Raw genomic sequence first — 19,143 nt, 5'->3', positions numbered from 1 at the left:
ATTTGCAATGTGATGTCACAGATACTGCACGAATGACATTTGAAATGGCCTTTCACACAATGGAATGATGTTATTTCTGGTTTCATTGTGGAGGGGCATAAAATCTCTTTTAGATTCGAGTTCCGAGAAAATGCTATCCTAAGCTTTTTATTTTCAAAAATAGGATGAAGTCTCATGATTTCCCAATTGTTTCTGATGATCTGTGCTACTGTAGATTCCGCCTATGGGGTGTCCGGGCCAATCAGAGCCATAGGACCTTTCCTGATGCATCTGGGGGGGGAGGGGGCTGAGGCTCTGATTGGCCCAAATTGTTTAAGGCCCAAGTTGTTTAAGGCCTCTTCCAGGGTAGTCTCTGCAGCTATTTTTGTCACTGAAAGAGCATGGGCAACAGTGAGTAGGATTGCCCCTGCCCCAGTGCACTGCTAGACCACCAGGGAAAGAAGGTAGGCCTGGGTCCAGGAGGGGGTTGGTGTCTGTTCAAGGAGGGAAGGTGAATGCTGCTGGGTGGGGGGATGGGGGTGTGCCAATGGTATTTATTTAATGTTTTTTTGGTATGTTTTTTACAATTATTAAAAACCAAAAGAAAAAATTAATGTTCAATCATTGCAGGGGATGGGCTGACAGTAGGGGAAAGTCTCCTGGTTTGGGGGGGGGCGCTGGGCTGGGCTAATGGCAGTGGTGGCAGATGCAGAGAAGGAGCACTAGTGGTATAGGAATGGTACTTATGGGGGAACTCAGATATAAATAGACACCTCCAAAGCAATCCAAATAATTGGACATCCGGATAATCAACATTTGGATAATCGGCGTTTTACTGTATATATACCCTGTAAGTCCACTCATGAATTGATTATAATGTGGCATACATTTGGTCTCTGGTTATTCTGTCACTAGACACATGCTTTTGAAAGCAGTAAATAATTGAACATATGTAATTATCCCAGGACAAGCAGGCAGCATATTCTTGACTGATGGGTGACGGCACCGACGGAGCCCCGGTACGGACAATTTTAGTGATTGCACTCTAAGAACTTGGAAAGTTCTAGTAGGCCGCACCGCGCACGCGCGAGTGCCTTCCCACCCGACAGAGGCGCGCGGTCCCCAGTTTCTTAGTTTCCGCGGAGCTAAGAAGACGCGTTTCTTTCAACGGCTGTTGAAGACTTTTTTCATATCGCCTTCCCGCTCGCGTAAACCCTTAAGGAAATATTGTTTCCTTCATTTTCTTTTATTTTCTTTTCTTAAAAACAAAAAAAAACTTTGGGTTTTTTTTCACTTCTTTCAATTTCGCCCCGGCGGGGCCTGTTGCCACCATCGAGGCCTCGGCCTTCGATTTGGCAGAAGCCGTTTTTATCTTCATGCCCCCTCAACCCGGGTTTAAGAAGTGCCAGCGGTGTGCACGACCAATTTCACTCACTGACCCACACAACTGGTGTCTACAGTGTCTTGGTCCTGACCATCGAGCGTCTACCTGCACCCGCTGTGCGACTTTAAAAAAGAGAACTCTGAAAAATCGGCAGATCCAGCAGCAATTATTGTTTGGTGCCGAGATGTCTGACTCTGCGGCACCGGCACCGACATCGGCCCCGTCTCAGTCGGCACCCACCTCGTCGACACAGCGCGATACCGCGTCGGCGTCGCATCCCTCAGGTAAGCCGGCTAAGAAGCCTTCCCCGTTGGAGCGTCCTCCGGTCTCAGTAGCAGCGAGCCCAGTCCTGCCGACCTCGAGGCGTCCACGGAAGCGCTCCGCCCCAATAGAGGTGAGCCCCTCGACCTCGGGTTCCTCATCCTCGGGGCATAGAGTGGCACCGCAGGTACCGCAGAAGAAAAAGGTGGTACCGGTGCCTTCGCTGGACGAGCGGATCGCCGCTGTCCTGCAGGTGCAGCTTAAGGAACAGTTGCAACAACTCCTTCCTGCACTTTTGGCACCGAGCCTTCCGGTCCCGGTCCGGTCTGAGCCACCGGTACCGACAGTAGAGCAGCCCCTTCTTTCGGCATCCACTTTGTCGGTACCGGTACATTCTGCTTCCTCGGTCTCCATGCCAGTCCTCGCACCGGAACCGAGAGCTCAACACCAGGTTGTTCAGACTTCGGCACCGATGCAGCCCTTAACGTCTCCCGGTACCGTGTCTATGAGGTCAGGTAAGTCGGCACGCAAATCCCGACACCTGGAACCCTCCACACCGGAATCTCGAGACCGCAGTTTTCAGGTTCGGGATCCTGATCTGTGGGGTGACTCAGAGGACCCTCTTCTCTCTGAAGGGGAATGTTCATCTGGTGATGAGGATCCTTCTGCTTTAGACCCATCCTCTAAACCAGATGTAATCCCTTGGAGGCTGAGTCAAAGAAATCCAAAGCTTTTCTTGATGCACTGGATTTTGACCAACCTCCAAGGGAATATCTCAAATTACCTCTCCATGACATCTTGAGAGAGACGTTTTACAAGAATTTAGAGACACTTTTGACCATCCCTGGAGCCCCCCGCAAGTTAGACTCCTTATATAAAGTCATCCCGATTCCTGGGTTTGACAAACCACAGCTCCCACATGAGTCTCTATTAGTGGAATCCACTCTAAAGAAATCCACGGGAGCTAGTGTATACGCCTCAGTCCCTCCTGGCAGAGAAGGTAAAGCCATGGACAAATTTGGCAAGAGGTACCAGAATGCGATGTTAGCCAACAGGTCAGGGAATTACGCTTTCCACTTCTCATTCTATCTCAAGCATCTCATACAAAATTTGACTGCTTTTGAGAAGTACCTCCCTGACCGTAAAAAATCTGCCTTTTGCCAAACTTCTTCATCGCTCTTACAACTTCGAAAGTTCATGGTCAGGTCGATCTATGACACCTTTGAGCTGACCTCTCGGGCCACAGCTATGTCAGTGGCCATGCGCCGACTGGCATGGCTCAGAGTGTCAGAACTTGATGTCAATCATCAGGATCGACTGGCTAATGCACCTTGCCTGGGGGATGATCTGTTTGGAGAATCCATGGACTCCACTACTCAAAAGCTTTCGGTTCATGAAACTAGGTGGGATACTCTCCTCAAAACAAAAAAGAAGACCCCACCTACCAGGCCTTTTCGTCAGCAATCGGCCTACCAGCGTCGATTTGTGGCTCGTCCTTTGCCACCGGCAGCTCAACAACACAGGCGTCAGAGGCAACAACAAAGGCAAAACACTAGACCTGCACAGCAGCAACAACAGGTGAAGCCGCCTCCTCCACAAAAACCTTCAAACTAAACTAAACTAAACTAAATCTTAAGTTTGTATACCGCATCATCTCCACAGAAGTAGAGCTCGACACGGTTTACAGGAATTACAAAAGAAAGGAGTTACAATGGGAAGAAGAGGAGCTTGGCAATAAGAGGAGAGAGAAGGGATTAAGTGTAGAGGAGAGGGAGGGAGTGGTTACATTTTGGAGAAAAGCCAAGTTTTCAAATGTTTTCTGAAGTGTTGGAGGGAGGTCGCGCTCCGGAGAGGGGCGGATAAGCTGTTCCACAGCTCGGTGATCTTGAAAAGGAGGGATGTTCCAAGTTTACCTGTATGGGAAATGCCTTTTAAAGAGGGGAATGATAGTATGAATTTCTGAGAGGATCTGGTGGAGTTGGGATTTGCGGAGAGCCAGGATAGTGGAAACAGGGGAGGAAGGATACCGTGTAATGACTTGAAGGTTAGGCAGGCGCATTTGTAGTGGACCCTGAGGAAAACTGGGAAAACTTCACAACCCTTTTGACTTGGTTCTCCAGGACATAGCCAGTATCCCTCCTTCTGCCCATCTTCCGCTGCCTATAGGAGGACGCCTTACTCATTTCATAAGCCGTTGGGAAACCATCACCTCGGACCAGTGGGTCCTCAACATCATCCGCCACGGCTACTCTCTCAACTTTCAGACTCTTCCTGCCCAAGGTCTACCAAAAGAGTCTGCTTTGAACACTCCTCAGTCTTCCCTCCTTCTTCAAGAGGTTCAATCCCTCCTCCTTCTGAACGCCATAGAGGAAGTTCCTCTAGATCAAAAGGGGCAAGGATTCTACTCCCGTTATTTTCTAGTTCCCAAAAAGACAGGAGATCTCAGACCCATCCTAGATCTTCGCGATCTCAACAAATGCTTGGTCAAAGAAAAATTCAGAATGCTTTCTCTGGCCACTCTTTACCCTCTTCTCAATCAAGGCGACTGGCTATGTTCCCTCGATCTCAAAGAAGCATACACTCATATACCGGTCAATCTGGCCTCCAGACAGTACCTAAGCTTCATGATCAATCGTTGTCATTACCAATACAAGGTGCTACCCTTCGGTCTTGCCTCCTCTCCAAGAGTGTTCACCAAATGTCTGATTGTGGTGGCTGCCTTTCTACGCTCTCACCACCTTCAGGTCTTTCCTTACCTGGAAGACTGGTTAATCAAGGCCAATTCATCTCAGACTATTCTCCTGGCCACCAACCAAACCATCATCTTCAACTTCTGGGGTTCGAGATCAATCTACCCAAATCTCATCTCATCCCCACTCAGAGACTTCAATTCATCGGAGCCGTCTTGAACACAGTCCTCATGAGAGCGTTCCTGCCATCCAACCGTCTTCAAACGCTTCAATCTCTATGTCAGCAGGTGCTTCCACAACGTTCCATCTCTGCCAAGCAAATGATGATACTCTTGGGTCACATGGCCTCCACAGTTCATGTCACACCCTTCGCACGTCTTCACCTGCGCACTCCTCAATGGACCCTAGCTACCCAGTGGTCCCAAGCGATGGATCCTTGCTCACGTCACATATTTGTGACATCATCTCTTCGTCAGTCTCTACAATGGTGGTTGATATCCTCAAATCTCTCCAGAGGTCTTCTCTTCCATCTACCTCCTCATCAACTTATCATCACCACCGATGCCTCCCCTTACGCCTGGGGAGCTCATTTGAACGAGTTCCAAACTCAAGGACTTTGGACAGCTCAGGAAATGAAGCATCACATCAATTTCCTGGAACTCAGAGCAATGTTTTATGCCCTCAAGGCCTTCCAACATCTTCTCTTTCCTCAAGTCCTCCTGCTGTGCACAGACAATCAAGTTGCGATGTACTACATCAACAAACAGGGTGGGACAGGCTCTCGCCTCTTGTGCCAGGAAGCACAGAAGATCTGGACTTGGGCCATGGATCACCATCTATTCCTGAAAGCTATCTACATTCAGGGAGAAAAGAATTCCTTAGCGGACAAGCTCAGCAGAATTCTCCAGCCTCACGAGTGGGCACTCGATCCTTTCACTCTACAGTCCATCTTCGCTCAATGGGGCACTCCTCAGATAGACCTTTTTGCAGCTCCTCACAATCACCAGCTGCCCCTTTTTTGCTCCAGACTCTACTCTCCTCACCGTTTGGCAGCGGATGCATTTCTCCTCGACTGGTCCAATCTGTTCCTGTACGCTTTCCCTCCTCTGCCTCTCATGTTGAGAACCTTGTTCAAGCTGAAGAGGGAACGAGCCACCATGATTCTGATTGCTCCGAGGTGGCCCAGGCAACATTGGTTCTCCCTTCTACTTCAACTCAGTTCCAGGGAACCTTTTCGTCTTCCACTGTTTACTTCTCTGCTTACACAGCATCAGGAGACCCTTCGACATCCCAACCTCCAGTCTCTGCACCTGACAGCTTGGTATCTCTCGGGCTGACTTCTCATGATACTCTTTTGTCTCAGCCCGTTCGTTCCATTCTAGATGCCTCCAGGAAACCAGCCACTCTGCAATGTTACCATCAGAAGTGGACACAATTTTCTTCCTGGTGTCTTCTTCATCATCTTGATCCCACTTCCCTGGCAGTGGAGACATTGTTGGATTATCTGCTTTCTTTGTCTGACTCTGGCCTTAAGTCTACTTCCATCAGAGTCCACCTCAGTGCCATTGCTGCTTTTCATGAGCCGGTTCATGGAAAACTTCTCTCAGCTCATCCCTTGGTGTCCAGGTTCATGCGGGGTCTTTTCAATGTGAAACCACCTCTTAAAGCCCCTCCTGTAATCTGGGATCTCAATGTGGTTCTTTCCGCCTTAATGAAGCCTCCATTTGAACCTTTGGCTACCACTCCTTTCAAGTTTCTCACTTGGAAAGTACTTTTCCTTATTGCTCTTACCTCTGCCAGGAGGGTCAGTGAACTACATGCACTAGTTGCTTTTACGGTCTTTCATCATGACAAGGTGGTTCTGCGTACACATCCAAAGTTTCTCCCTAAGGTTGTCTCTGAATTCCATCTCAACCAATCCATTGTTCTGCCTGTCTTCTTTCCGAAACCTCACTCTCATTCTGGTGAACAGGCTCTGCATACTTTGGACTGTAAGAGGGCTCTAGCTTACTATCTAGAGCGTACGAAACCCCACAGATCAGCTCCCCAACTCTTTCTGTCCTTTGACCCGAATAAATTGGGATGTCCTGTTTCTAAACGTACGTTGTCTAATTGGCTGGCAGTGTGCATTTCATTCTGTTATGCTCAGACCGGACTGACACTGGAAGGTTCTGTCACGGCCCATAGAGTTTGAGCTATGGCAGCATCTGTAGCTTTTCTCCGTTCCACTCCTATTGAGGAAATATGCAAGGCTGCTACTTGGTCCTCAGTTCATACTTTTACAACTCATTATTGTCTGGATGCATTCTCCAGACGGGATGGACACTTCAGCCAATCTGTTTGGCAAAATTTGTTTTCCTAATGGCCAACCTTCCCTCCATCCCTCTTTTTGTTAGCTTGGAGGTCACCCATCAGTCAAGAATATGCTGCCTGCTTGTCCTGGGATAAAGCACAGTTACTTACCGTAACAGGTGTTATCCAGGGACAGCAGGCAGATATTCTTGCGTCCCACCCACCTCCCCGGGTTGGCTTCTTAGCTGGCTTATCCTAACTGGGGACCGCACGCCTCTGTCGGGCGGGAAGGCACTCGTGCGTGCGCGGTGCGGCCTACTAGAACTTTCCAATCACTCTAAAATTGTCCGTACCGGGGCTCCGTCGGTGCCGTCACCCATCAGTCAAGAATATCTGCCTGCTGTCCCTGGATAACACCTGTTACGGTAAGTAACTGTGCTTAATGAGCATGTGCAATAACATAGTAAAGCATAATCCTCCACATATAAGAATGTCATGTTGTAAGAATTCATATGTTTATATATATATATATATATATATCCTCTGTATTTTTTTCCCACTAGACACAAACCTGGATGGATACCACGTCTTCTGGAGTGAGTAACTGAGATTTCTTAGATCATTAAATGTTATGCTAATATTGCTCTATATCAGTATTGTAAATCTCTTCTTGTATTATTTTTGGTATAGCTATGTTTCATATTCAATTTTAAGACACCTTTTTCTGGGGATATTGCTCTATATCGGTATCTTTCAATCTTTTTTAGCTCTGGCACACTAAATGGAGCAAATGGTTTAGGCGGCACATTATAATTGAAATGATAAAATTAAAAATTGCAAAATCAAAAAATTAACCCCCACTTTTACAAAGCCATGCTAGCGGCTGCCACTGCAGTGAAAGCCCCATAGGGATTTAAAGGGCTTCAGGGCTTTTGCCACATTGCTTTGTAAAAGGGGGGAGTAAATTTGAGTTATTTTAAGTTTTTTAAGCTATGTATGAGTAATTATAACAACGGTGAAGCTAAAGTAGATAGAATAGAATTGCTAATCAATACGATGGATGTGCTTGTTTTTAAGTGCAGATTAACTCAAAAATGCAGTTCAATAATAAACAAACATTCATTCATTCATTTCATCCACCATCTGCAGTTGTTTTCTTTTTTTAAAATTAAATTTATCAGAACTGAAAATCCAAGTTCGCAAAGATAAGATGATCAAACAGTAACAAAGCCTTGATAGCTTTGTTCCTGAAGTTAGGATAACTATTTCATAATAAATAAAACTAAAATTACTTGCCATTAGTTTTCAAGGACCAATTGGGTCAAAGAATGATGCTTGTCGTGGTTGTATCCTTACGCACACAAACGTTCATAACATTGACAGACTCTTAGAAAACATAGAAACATAGAAATAGACGGCAGATAAGAGCCACGGCCCATCTAGTCTGCCCACCCCAATGACCCTCCCCTACCTTTCTCTGTGAATAGATCCCACGTGTCTATCCCATTTGGCCTTAAAATCAGGCCCGCTGCTGGCCTCAATAACCTGAAGTGGAAGACTATTCCAGCGATCAACCACCCTTTCAGTGAAAAAGAATTTCCTGGTGTCCCCGTGCAGTTTCCCGCCCCTGATTTTCCACGGATGCCCCCTTGTTGCCGCGGGACCCTTGAAAAAGAAGATATCTTCTTCCACCTCGATGCGGCCCGTGAGATATTTGAATGTCTCGATCATGTCACCCCTCTCTCTGCGTTCCTCGAGTGAGTACAGCTGCAACTTATCCAGCCGTTCCTCGTACGGGAGATCCTTGTGTCCCGAGACCATCCGGGTGGCCATTCTCTGGACCGACTCCAGTCTCAGCACATCCCTACGGTAATGCGGCCTCCAGAATTGCACACAGTATTCCAGGTGGGGCCTCACCATTCAATGGATCTATACAATGGCATAATGATTTCAGACTTACGGCTGACGAAACTCCTGCGTATGCAACCTATGATTTGCCTTGCCTTGGATGAAGCTTGCTCCACTTGATTGGCAGTCTTCATGTTCTCACTGACGATCACCCCTAAGTCTTGTTCTGCTTCAGTTCTTGTTAGGATCTCGCCATTAAGGGTGTAAGTCTTGCATGGATTTTGGCTGCCCAGGTGCATGACTTTGCATTTTTTGGCATTGAAGCTGAGTTGCCAGGACCTAGACCAGCGCTCCAGTAGGAGTAGGTCGTGCATCATGTTGTCGGACATTGAATTTATGTCTGTTGTGCTTTTGCCCACTACATTGCTTAGTTTGGCGTCATCGGCGAATAATGTTATTTTACCTCGCAGCCCTTCTGCCAAGTCTCTTATAAAGATGTTGAATAGGATCGGGCCCAGGACCGAGCCCTGCGGCACTCCACTGGTTACCTCTGTCATTTCGGAGGGGGTGCTGTTCACCACTACCCTCTGAAGCCTACCTCCAAGCCAGTTCCCAACCCATTTCGTCAATGTGTTGCCCAATCCTATAGAACTCATCTTGCTCAGCAACCTGTGGTGTGGTACGCTATCGAATGCTTTACTGAAGTCCAGGTATACGATGTCCAGGGACTCCCCAACATCCAGCTTCCTCGTCACCCAGTCAAAGAAGCTGATCAGTTTGGATTGGCAGGATCTCCCCTTAGTAAATCCATGTTGACGGGGATCCCGTAGATTCTCCTCGTTCAGGATCGTATCCAATTGGCGTTTGATTAGAGTTTCCATTAGTTTGCACACTATTGATGTGAGACTCACCGGTCTGTAGTTTGCTGTCTCCATCTTGGAGCCTTTCTTGTAGAGTGGAATGACATTAGCCGTCTTCCAGTCCAATGGGACATTACCCATACTAAGGGAGAGATTGAAGAGCTGGATAGTGGTTCCGCCAAGACATCACACAACTCCCTGAGCACCCTGGGGTGTAGGTTGTCAGGCCCCATTGCCTTGTTACCCTTAAGCTTTGACAGCTCGCAGTAGACACCGCTAGGTGTAAACTCGAAATTACTAAACAGGTCATCTGCGTCAACCCTTGTCTGTAGCTGAGGGCCGAGTCCTGGCGCCCTGCGGGTGAAGACTGAGCAGAAGTATTAATTTAACAGTTGGGCTTTTTCCGAGTCCGCTTCTACATAGTCTCCGTCTGGTTTCCTAAGACGTACTATCACGCCTGAGTTCTTATTTCTGTCACTGATATACCTGAAGAAGGATTTATCTCCTTTCTGGATGTTCTTCGCTAGAGACTCCTCCATGCAGAATTTGGCCTCCCTAACTGCTGTTTTGACGGCTTTTGACTTGGCCAGATAGACTTCCCTAGAGTCCTGTTTCCTGATTGTTTGTAAGAGATGAATGCTTTTTTCTTCTTAATGAGGTCCGAAATCTCCGCAGAGAACCACTGTGGCTTATTGTTCCTTCGCCGTTTACTTACTGATTTAACATAGCGGTTTGTTGCTTCTTGTATGGTGGCTTTCAAAGTCGACCACATTTCTTCCACGTTATCGGTTTCTGCTTGGCTTTGTAGCGCCTGGTGAACAAAGTCTCCCATTTCTTTGAAGTCTGTGTCCTTGAATTTGAGGACCTTGGTCAGTGTGGTAGATTTAGTGAAACCTTTCCTGAGGTTGAACCATACCATGTTGTGGTCACTGGAGGCCAAAATGTGTCGCCCACCGAGACCTCTGTGACACTTTCTCCATTGGTAAGTATCAGGTCCAGTATTGCCTGATCCCTTGTTGGTTCCAACACCAGTTGCCTAAGTCATGCTCCCTTCATAGAGTTTAATAGCCTCCTGCTGCTGCCGGAAGCAGAGGAAAGCGTGTCCCAATCCACATCAGGCATGTTGAAGTCACCTAACAATACTGTGTCCCCACGCAAGGTGATATTCTCTATATCTCCAATTAATTCCATATCTAGGTCATCCTGTTGTCTTGGGGGTCTGTATATTACGCCAAGATACAGGCATTTGTCCTTCCTTCTGGCCAAATTTACCCAAAGGGATTCCCCAGTGTTGTGGACATCTGTGATTCTGGTTACCTTAATGTCATCTTTAGTATATAATGCTACACCTCCTCCCATTTTGCCCTCCCTGTTCCGGCGAAGCAAGTTGTAACCCGGTATGACCATGTCCCACCCGTGGGAATCCGTGAGCCAGGTCTCAGATATCGCCACCACATCCAGGTTGGCATTCCTCATTTCTGTTTCCAGGATCTTGTTTCCCAGACTGTGGGCATTTACGTACATAGCCCTCCATGTTGTATGTTTGTTATGTCTCAGTGGGGATGTTCCCGCTTGAGCTACTTGGGACACCTTTAGCATTATTCACATGTTTTGTACTTTCCCTAGACCCAGAGTTACAACGTGCACCTATCCCGGATTCCCCAGACCCAGAACTACAGTGTGTTCCTATCCCAGACTCGGAAATGTGTGTACCCTGTGGGGGTATTCCCGCTTGGGCTACTTGAACTCCTTTAGTACAATTTGCAATGTGTGTTCTCTCGCTGGACTCAGAATTACAATGTGTACTCCCTCTAGACCCAGAATTACAGTGTGTACTCTCTCTAGACCCAGAATTACAATGTGTACTCCCCCTAGACCTAGAATTACAATGTGTACTCCCCCTAGACCCAGAATTACAATGTGTACTCCCCCTAGACCCAGAATTACAATGTGTTCTCCCCCTAGACCCAGAATTACAATGTGTACTCCTCCTAGACCCAGAATTACAATGTGTACTCCCCCCTAGACCCAGAATTACAATGTATACTCCCCCCTAGACCCAGAATTATAATGTGTACTCCCCCCTAGACCCAGAATTACAATGTGTACTCCCCCCTAGACCCAGAATTACAATGTGACCCAGAATTATAATGTGAGCCAACCCCAGACTCTTGCGTACGAGACTTGAATGTCATCTTTTCTAGTGCATACTTATAAAGGGAATTTTTAAGAATAAAGTAAATTTCTGGAATCTCTTGTGGCACACAGTTTGAGAGACACTGCTCTATATAGTGGTTCAAGATGGGTGAAAAAAATGATGTTGAGGACACTTCATGGAGGGTGCTCAAAGCCTTCACCTCCAGCAGCGGCATCTTTGACATGGAGCTCTAGCCAACAAACAGTGGCTCTGTCACACTCTGAGGGTCCAGTGAAGGCTCCTGCGGGCTCAGTCTCAGCCTTGCAGTCCTCTCCTGGTCTAAATCAACAAATCTCAGCGGCTACAGGTAACCCTCTAAAGTCTGGTAAGGGTAAGTCTAAATGGGGGGGGGCCCTCTCATCCCCCCACCCCCCTTCAAGAGCATCTACCTGCTAAACATCCCTTTCTGTTCTACAACCAGAACTCCCTTCACAGGGCTCAAGCTCCATGCAGGCTGCTTCTAATTTTTCCTGCTATTGCAGCACTTTCTACAGGATAGTGCTAGTTTGTGTCAGAATTCTTCTCAGACTCCTCCAGTCCTGGAAGCTCAATAATGCTCAGTCTGTATTCAGCATTTTCCCCAGAAGAAGCTATGTTTTCAGGTCCTTTGGCACCATACCCTGAGGTAACCTGGGGTCCCTGTACTCCCATTTGCTTCTTTCCAACACTGGGTCCTCAGTCTACCCCAAACTGGTCAGAACCTGATTTACTTCCTGTCTCAGATCCTGAGCGGCCTCCTCAACCACTCCAGTCTATGCAGCCAGTTAAAAAAGAGGAATACCGTAATCCAAAATTTTAACAAAAGGTATCTTCCCTGCTTAGCCTAAGCCAAGCGGCGATACCTACACAGTGTTCTCCCTAGCGACTTTTAGCCGGGCGCTCCGCCTGGCTAATTTAAGTGAGCACCCGGCTGTGAATATCAGACAGACAGTCTGGAACGGCACTTGTTAAATGGTGAAACCACAACTATCCTTCAAAATCTACTTGATGAGACAGAACTGGCTACAGCGGTTCTTATTACAGGAGCTCATGAATCTCCGCTTTGCTCGAATGGTCCTTTGTATTTCTGGTGATGCCTCCTTTCCATTTCTCTCCACCAACCAAATCGGGAAGCACTTGTCAGGCATGCGTGGCGGAAAGCCACTCAAATCGAAAAAAAGTTGGATGCTTCAGCGCAGTAGTCTGTTATTTTTGCATGTGAGTTAAGAGCTCAGAAGAGCATCTGTTACTCAGTATAGAGTGGTTTTGTGGTACAATTGGTTATGTTTCCACGCTCGAGGACAGTTTCAAAAAGAAGAATGTGAGCGAGTTTGGGGGGGGGCTGGCTATGGTTGATATTACAGAGGAAAGGGCATATGAATTTGTTGGTAACTTTTTAAAAAAACCACTGGATCTGGACATGGGGGGTGGGGGGGAGAGAGAGAGAGACAGAAAAGGACCTTGAGGAGGGGCGGAAAAGCAGACTTGAACCAAAAGGAGGGGGGAAGACAGGGCAGATGCTGGACTAGAGGGGTATAGAGGAAGAGAAAGAGCCTGCAAGAAGGGGAAACACCCTGAACTGAGGAGAGAGATATGCCAGGCCCTGAGGAGGTGGAAGACAGAGCGAGAGAGACGGAAAGACCTGGAACAAAGGTGGGAGGACTCAAAATGTTAGCAGAAGGAAGATAGAGTGAGAAACCTGAAACGAAGGAGAGGCAGAAGCAGGGCTGAGGAGTCGGAGGAAATTTCGGGTACCTGGAGTCTGAGTCAGAAGTACAAAAAACTGAGGAGTCGGAGTCAGAACATTTATCTACCGACTCCATTTTTGAACTTGGCATACCAATCACGAGCGATTCTTTCAGCTATAGCACCCACTATATACACAGCACAAATGTTGCGAGCAGCTTCTGTGGCCTTAGAACCTTGATTAAAAGCAAAAAGAAGATGGTGTCGAAAATGCTCATTTCTCTCAACTTGACATTCTATTTTAACGATCTGAAAATGAACCAGTGCTGTGGAGTCGGAGTCGGAGGAAATTTCGGGTACTGGAGTCGGAGTCTGAAGTACAAAAAACTGAGGAGTCCGAGTCGGAACATTTATCTACCGACTCCACAGCCCTGGGCAGAAGAGAGGGGGGCAGATGTAGAACTTGGGGGTGTGGAGAGGGAAAGAGACTGCAGAGAGGTGGAAAGATCTGGACCAAGGGAGGAAGGAAGGAGAGAGACAGGCACAGAAAGACCTGGAAGAAAGGAGAACAAATGCTGGACATGGGGGGTATGTAAGCAGAAGAAAGACAGTGGCCTGGACCAAAGGGGCAGACTGGATGGGCCATTTGGTCTTTATCTGCCATCATCTTTCTATGACATGAGGCAGATCCTGGACTATGGGAGGTGCAGACAGAAAATATGGGGGGTGGGGAGACCCTGAGGAAGAACAGAGAGATGTAAGATCATATAGAGGAGGGAGAAAAGGGAGACATGTTGCCAATAGAGGTGGAGGAGAGAGGAAGAAAAGTTGGACTCATGGAGGGAGAGAGAGAGAGAGAGATGTTGGTTGGGGAAGGGAATGAGGTTTGGAGGAGAGGAAGCATGCAGGAGGCAGAAAGAAAGAAATGTTGGATGCACAGTCAGAAGGAAGTCTAACCAGAAACGAATTAAATCACCAGACAACAAAGGTAGGAAAAATTTATTTTAATTTCAATTTAGTGATTGAAATGTGTCAGTTTTGAGAACTTATAATCTCCTGTCAATATTTTGCACTATATTTGTCTTATTTTTCTATACTGCAATCTTTCTCTCTCTCTCTCTCTCTCCTCTATACACCCCCAAGTCCAACATCTGCTCCCTCTCTTCTGCCTCCCCTTTGTTTCAAGTTTCTCACTCTCTTGTCTTCCTTCTGCTAACATTTCGCATTCTCCTACCTTCTGTCTCTCTCATTCTTTGTCTTACCCATGGCCTGGCATCTCTCCTTGGTTCAGGGTATTTCCCCTCTCTAGTCCAGCATCTGACTTCTCCTTTTTGGTTCAAGTCTGCTTTTCGGCCCCTCCTCTGTGTTGTGTTCTTCCCCCCCCCCCCCGTGTTTACAGATCCAGTATCTCTATGGCAACCCCCATCCCACCGGGGCCCTCACGACAGGCACAGCCTTACCCCAACAAGCAGGGCCTTACCTCCGCTGCTTTCCTCGCCCAGCGAGAGAGGTCATCTTCCGTGCTGTGACCGCCGCTTGTCAAGGACCAACCTTTCAAGCTAATTACGGCAGCCTGCAGAGGATTGCCGGTGCTGTAGTGAACCTAGCAGGCTGCCGTCTGCTTCCACAGCATGTTCCCTCTGCCGCAGTCCTGCCCTTAATCTGACGTCAGGGGCGGGACCACGGCAGAGGGAACGTGCTGCGGAGCCTGCTAGGTTCGCTCCAGCGATCCTCTGCAGGCTGCCATAATTAGCTTTAAAGGTGAGACCATGAGGTCGGGGGGAAACATGCAGGCCTTTGGCGAATCGGGTAGCACTATGCAGCGCTAGCGCTGAACCACATAGGCAAGTCAGCCGTACAGACCCTGAAGCAGGACCCTTGGTTGTGTTGCAAAGGGAGTGTGGGAGAGACGCCCTAAGAGAAGGGGAAGTCGCATAAGAGAAAATGCCAGCATGGAACTTTTTTTTTTTAAATGTTTCTTACTCCTGAGGGGGAAGCATGTCATTGGAGGAAGACGGCAGAGCGCTAACCTAAATTAGCCCGGCGGAGCGCCTGGCTAAAAGATGCTAGGGAGAACACTGAGCAGATTTCCAAGCAACCCGCAGACGCTTGGCTGGTGGGGGGGACGACGACTAGAAGGGGCAAACACTGAAGGAATGACTCCCCTGAAGAATTTGAGACCCCCGGGGAAGAAGCAGGAACCCTAGCTTCCTGCAAATAAGCCTTAAACATGGCTAAAACAAAATCAGAGGGGAAATCCCCCAGCGGCAATAAAGAATTTGAAGAAGCACCTCAAGACCTGTTCCTGTCTCTAAAACAGAAGGGAGGTCACCTGAGGCCACATGCAAAATGGGTGCTTTGATCCTCATGATTCAGGAAAATGATTTGCTCTGCTCCCTGGACTTAAAGGATACCTATGCTAGTGGTGGATGTATCTATTGTCAATGTTTTGTGGGGTAGAGGAATTTATGGTGTTAAGGAAAGGCTGACATTTCCTTTCCCCTTCACACATGATGTCTCTAATGGGAAGCACCAGAAGCAGTGTTGAAGTGCAGCAAGTTACATAGAAATACAGAAATAAGTTTCCCTCTTTTGGTTCATGGGGGAAGCTTTACTACTACATCAGAAGGAATTGGATTAGCTTCTTTTGTATTCCTAAAGTGGATGACTTAGTGAGGTGTAGCCTAATGGTTAGTGCAGTGAGCTGAGAACCTGTGGAACTGGGCTTGATTCCCGCTGCTATTTCTTGTGACCCTGGGGGAAGTAATTTAATCCTCTACTACCCTAGATACAAAACCTTTGCTCCTTTTTTAAAATATGTATCTTTATTGAGGCAACAACAGAATGCCATGTACAAAAGAAAGAACATAGTACAGCAAATCAAATGTGGTAGATACAAAACACTCCAATACAATTGGGGGCAGAGGCCCCTACAAGAAAGTACATACCCACAGGAAAACGGAGCAGAACACCGTACAACGCCGAGACATGACTCTGTATCGCCTGATTTTAAATGATTCCCATAACAACACCCCCCCAGACTTCCCCTATTCACACAAGCAGCCAAACATTCCACCAACAGCTCAAAGCCACACCAAACATACCACATATCCTACCTGAGACATTCCCCCCTCCTCCCGTTTGCTGCCCACCACAAGGAAACAAAAGAAAAAAAAAAAGTAAATGAAAGAATGTGCCAAGGTTTCAAGGTCATAGCCCCCTAGCAGGTCAAAGAGTAAGGCATTGCTGCCAAAGATACAAGTATCACTGACGTTTAGGGATCTGAGGTTTCCTGTGCTCCATCCCTAATTCAAAATTGACTACTCCGTTCATCATAGTAACCCACATATGGTAGGATGGGTCAGTGTCTTCTACAAAACCTTTGCTCCTAGTGAGAGCACAATCGGAGAACACTTGGATATAATAAATTTAAACTACTTTGGTTGTACCACAGAAAGGCAGTATGTCAAATCCATTACCCTTTACTCTGATTATAGTTATCTTATCACAAAGAATAATGTTATAATATTAGAGACTGCAGCCATGAGAAATCTATTGATTGCAACAAGAAATTCACCATTCTTGCAATTTAAAAAAATTATATATATTATATATACTGTATATATATATTTTTTAGAAAATAATTAAATGAAAGGAAGAAAAATTAGGACTTGAGATGCAGCCAGGTATATATTTCTTTTCTGGGGGGGGGGGTTGTTTTTTTTGTATATCATTTTAAGTATCTGCTGTGTGCTACTCGTAGTCAAGATGTTGAGTTCATTGGTGATTTCTGTTATCGTTCACAAAATTTTCAAGAGAAAATATTCCAGTTTGTGTAATTTAGTCTTATAACCTCTAACTTGTCCCAAATTTCTTTTTTGTAGTATAAATCCACACAAACATTATCCTAAGGCTCCTTATTCTGCCCATGATGGATATGCAAAGGGTTTTGAAGATGTAGACAGGTAAGTTGTTATAGCTTTAATATCTGGTAGCATTCTCAACCCTCTCTTAGAGGCACACTATGCTAGTCAAGTTTTCAGGATTACCCCCAAAGAATATGCATAAGAAATTTGCATAAAGCAGTTTATTATGTGCAGATTTGTCTTGTGTATATTAATTGTGGTAATCCTGAAAACCTGAATGTGCTCCCAGGAGAGGGTTGAAAAGCATCCATACACTGTTTTGTCTCTGGGTTAAATAGGTATGTAAAGTAGGTATTATAATCTTGAGTCCTTTTGAGAAGGCTCTTTGATTGTTATGCCTGAAATTTACTTGTAATATGAATGCATTAATTTACTAGACCAGTCTAGGCTGATGGGTTGTGTCACCTTATTAAACTGATGGAAGCAGAGATGGCTGAACTTTATAGTAACATTACCAATCTAATTGGTGCAGCCTGTGTCTTGATGATGTTTCTCTACCTTGAATAGATGGTTCAGGATAGAGAATGACATGGGGGAAAAATTTGTCCCACCAGAAATAAATACTCAAGGATTAGGGCCCGAATATATCCCTTATTCACTCAAAAACAAGCCCCACACGGACAAACGATACACACACCCAGCAACACTACAAGGCCTTACTTACAACCAACAACATTCACACTCCCCAAAGAGAAAGGGAAAAAGGAAAAAGAAAAGAAGTGGAGAAAAAGGCCTCAGTTCAGCTTCATCTGGCCAAAAAAACTCCACTCCTACAAAAGCTGTTTATGTGTAAATGCTGAAAAATAGTCCATGAAAACAAGGCAACTAAAGTAGCCTGCCAGGTGGTATCAAACAGCACGCCTAATACAGATGAAAGTCAGTGGGTGAATGTAACAAAAGGTAGTATAGACCAGCTCATAACATCCACAGCAAAAGCAAGAAAAATAACTTAGCTGCTAATGGCCTCCAAATCCAGGCCAGGCAGTCCTTACACCCAACGGGGAACCCTCTGTTTCGCATCAAATCCACTTCTTTTCTTTTTCCTTTTTCCCTTTCTCTTTGGGGAGTGTGAATAGAAAGATGACGGCAGAAAAGGGCTATAGCCCATCAAGTCTGCCCACTCTACTGACCCACCCCATTAAGTCTGAGTACTAATGACCTAGTTCCTTAACTCGACCCTCGTAAGGATCCTACTAGGGCATCCCATTTATTCTTAAAGTCAATAACGCTGGTGGCCTTGATCACCTGCTCTGGAAGCTTGTTCCAGTGATCTACAACCCTTTCTGTGAAGAAATACTTCCTTATGTCACTATCGAATTTCCCTCCTCTGAGTTTGAATGGATGCCCCCTTGTGACCGAGGGTCCCCTGAGAAAGAAGATGTCTTCCTCCACCTCGACACGTCCCGTGATGTATTTAAATGTCTCAATCATGTCCCCCCTCTCCCTGCGCTCCTCTAGAGTGTAGAGCTGCAATTTGTTTAGTCTTTCTTCATACGAGAGACCCTTGAGCCCCGAGATCATCCTAGTGGCCATCCGCTGAACCGACTCAACTCTAAGCACGTCTTTACGGTAATGTGGCCTCCAGAATTGCACACAGTACTCCAGATGAGGTCTCACCATGGTTCTGTACAGTGGCATTATGACTTCAGATTTGCGGCTAACGAAGCTTCTATTGATACATCCCATAAGTTGCCTTGCTTTGGATGAGGCCTTCTCTACTTGTTTGGCGGCCTTCATGTCTGCACTGATGATTACTCCCAAGTCTCTTTCTTCTGAAGTCCTAGCTAGTGTTTCTCCATTTAAGGTGTAAGGTTTGCATGGATTTCTGCTACCGAGATGCATAACCTTACATTTCTTAGCGTTGAAGCCCAGCTGCCATGTCGAGGACCAGTTTTCCAACGTAAGCAGATCCTGCGTCATACTATCCTGCAGATTGCTTTCACTTACTATATTACATAGTTTGGCGTCATCAGCGAATAGAGTTACTTTACCCTGAAGCCCTTGGGTCAAGTCTCTTATGAATATGTTAAAAAGGAGTGGA

At 46.4% G+C, this 19,143-nt stretch overlaps 1 protein-coding gene across 1 annotated transcript in view; it reads left to right on the top strand.

The window, feature by feature from the left end:
• Window positions 1-19,143, top strand: part of LOC117359040 (nuclear receptor coactivator 5-like) — a 149,525-nt gene that overhangs the window by 8,662 nt on the left and 121,720 nt on the right. The window contains exons 3-4 of the mRNA XM_033941143.1: window positions 7,170-7,202; window positions 17,061-17,141. Of these exons, the coding sequence (XP_033797034.1) occupies window positions 7,170-7,202; window positions 17,061-17,141 (114 nt within the window). The remainder of the gene's footprint in view (window positions 1-7,169; window positions 7,203-17,060; window positions 17,142-19,143) is intronic.

Source organism: Geotrypetes seraphini, chromosome 4 (genome assembly GCF_902459505.1).
Source record: "Geotrypetes seraphini chromosome 4, aGeoSer1.1, whole genome shotgun sequence".
Lineage (NCBI taxonomy): Eukaryota > Metazoa > Chordata > Amphibia > Gymnophiona > Dermophiidae > Geotrypetes > Geotrypetes seraphini.
The sequence above is the reverse complement of the archived record's forward strand: the minus strand, read 5'-3'. Positions and strand labels throughout refer to the sequence as shown.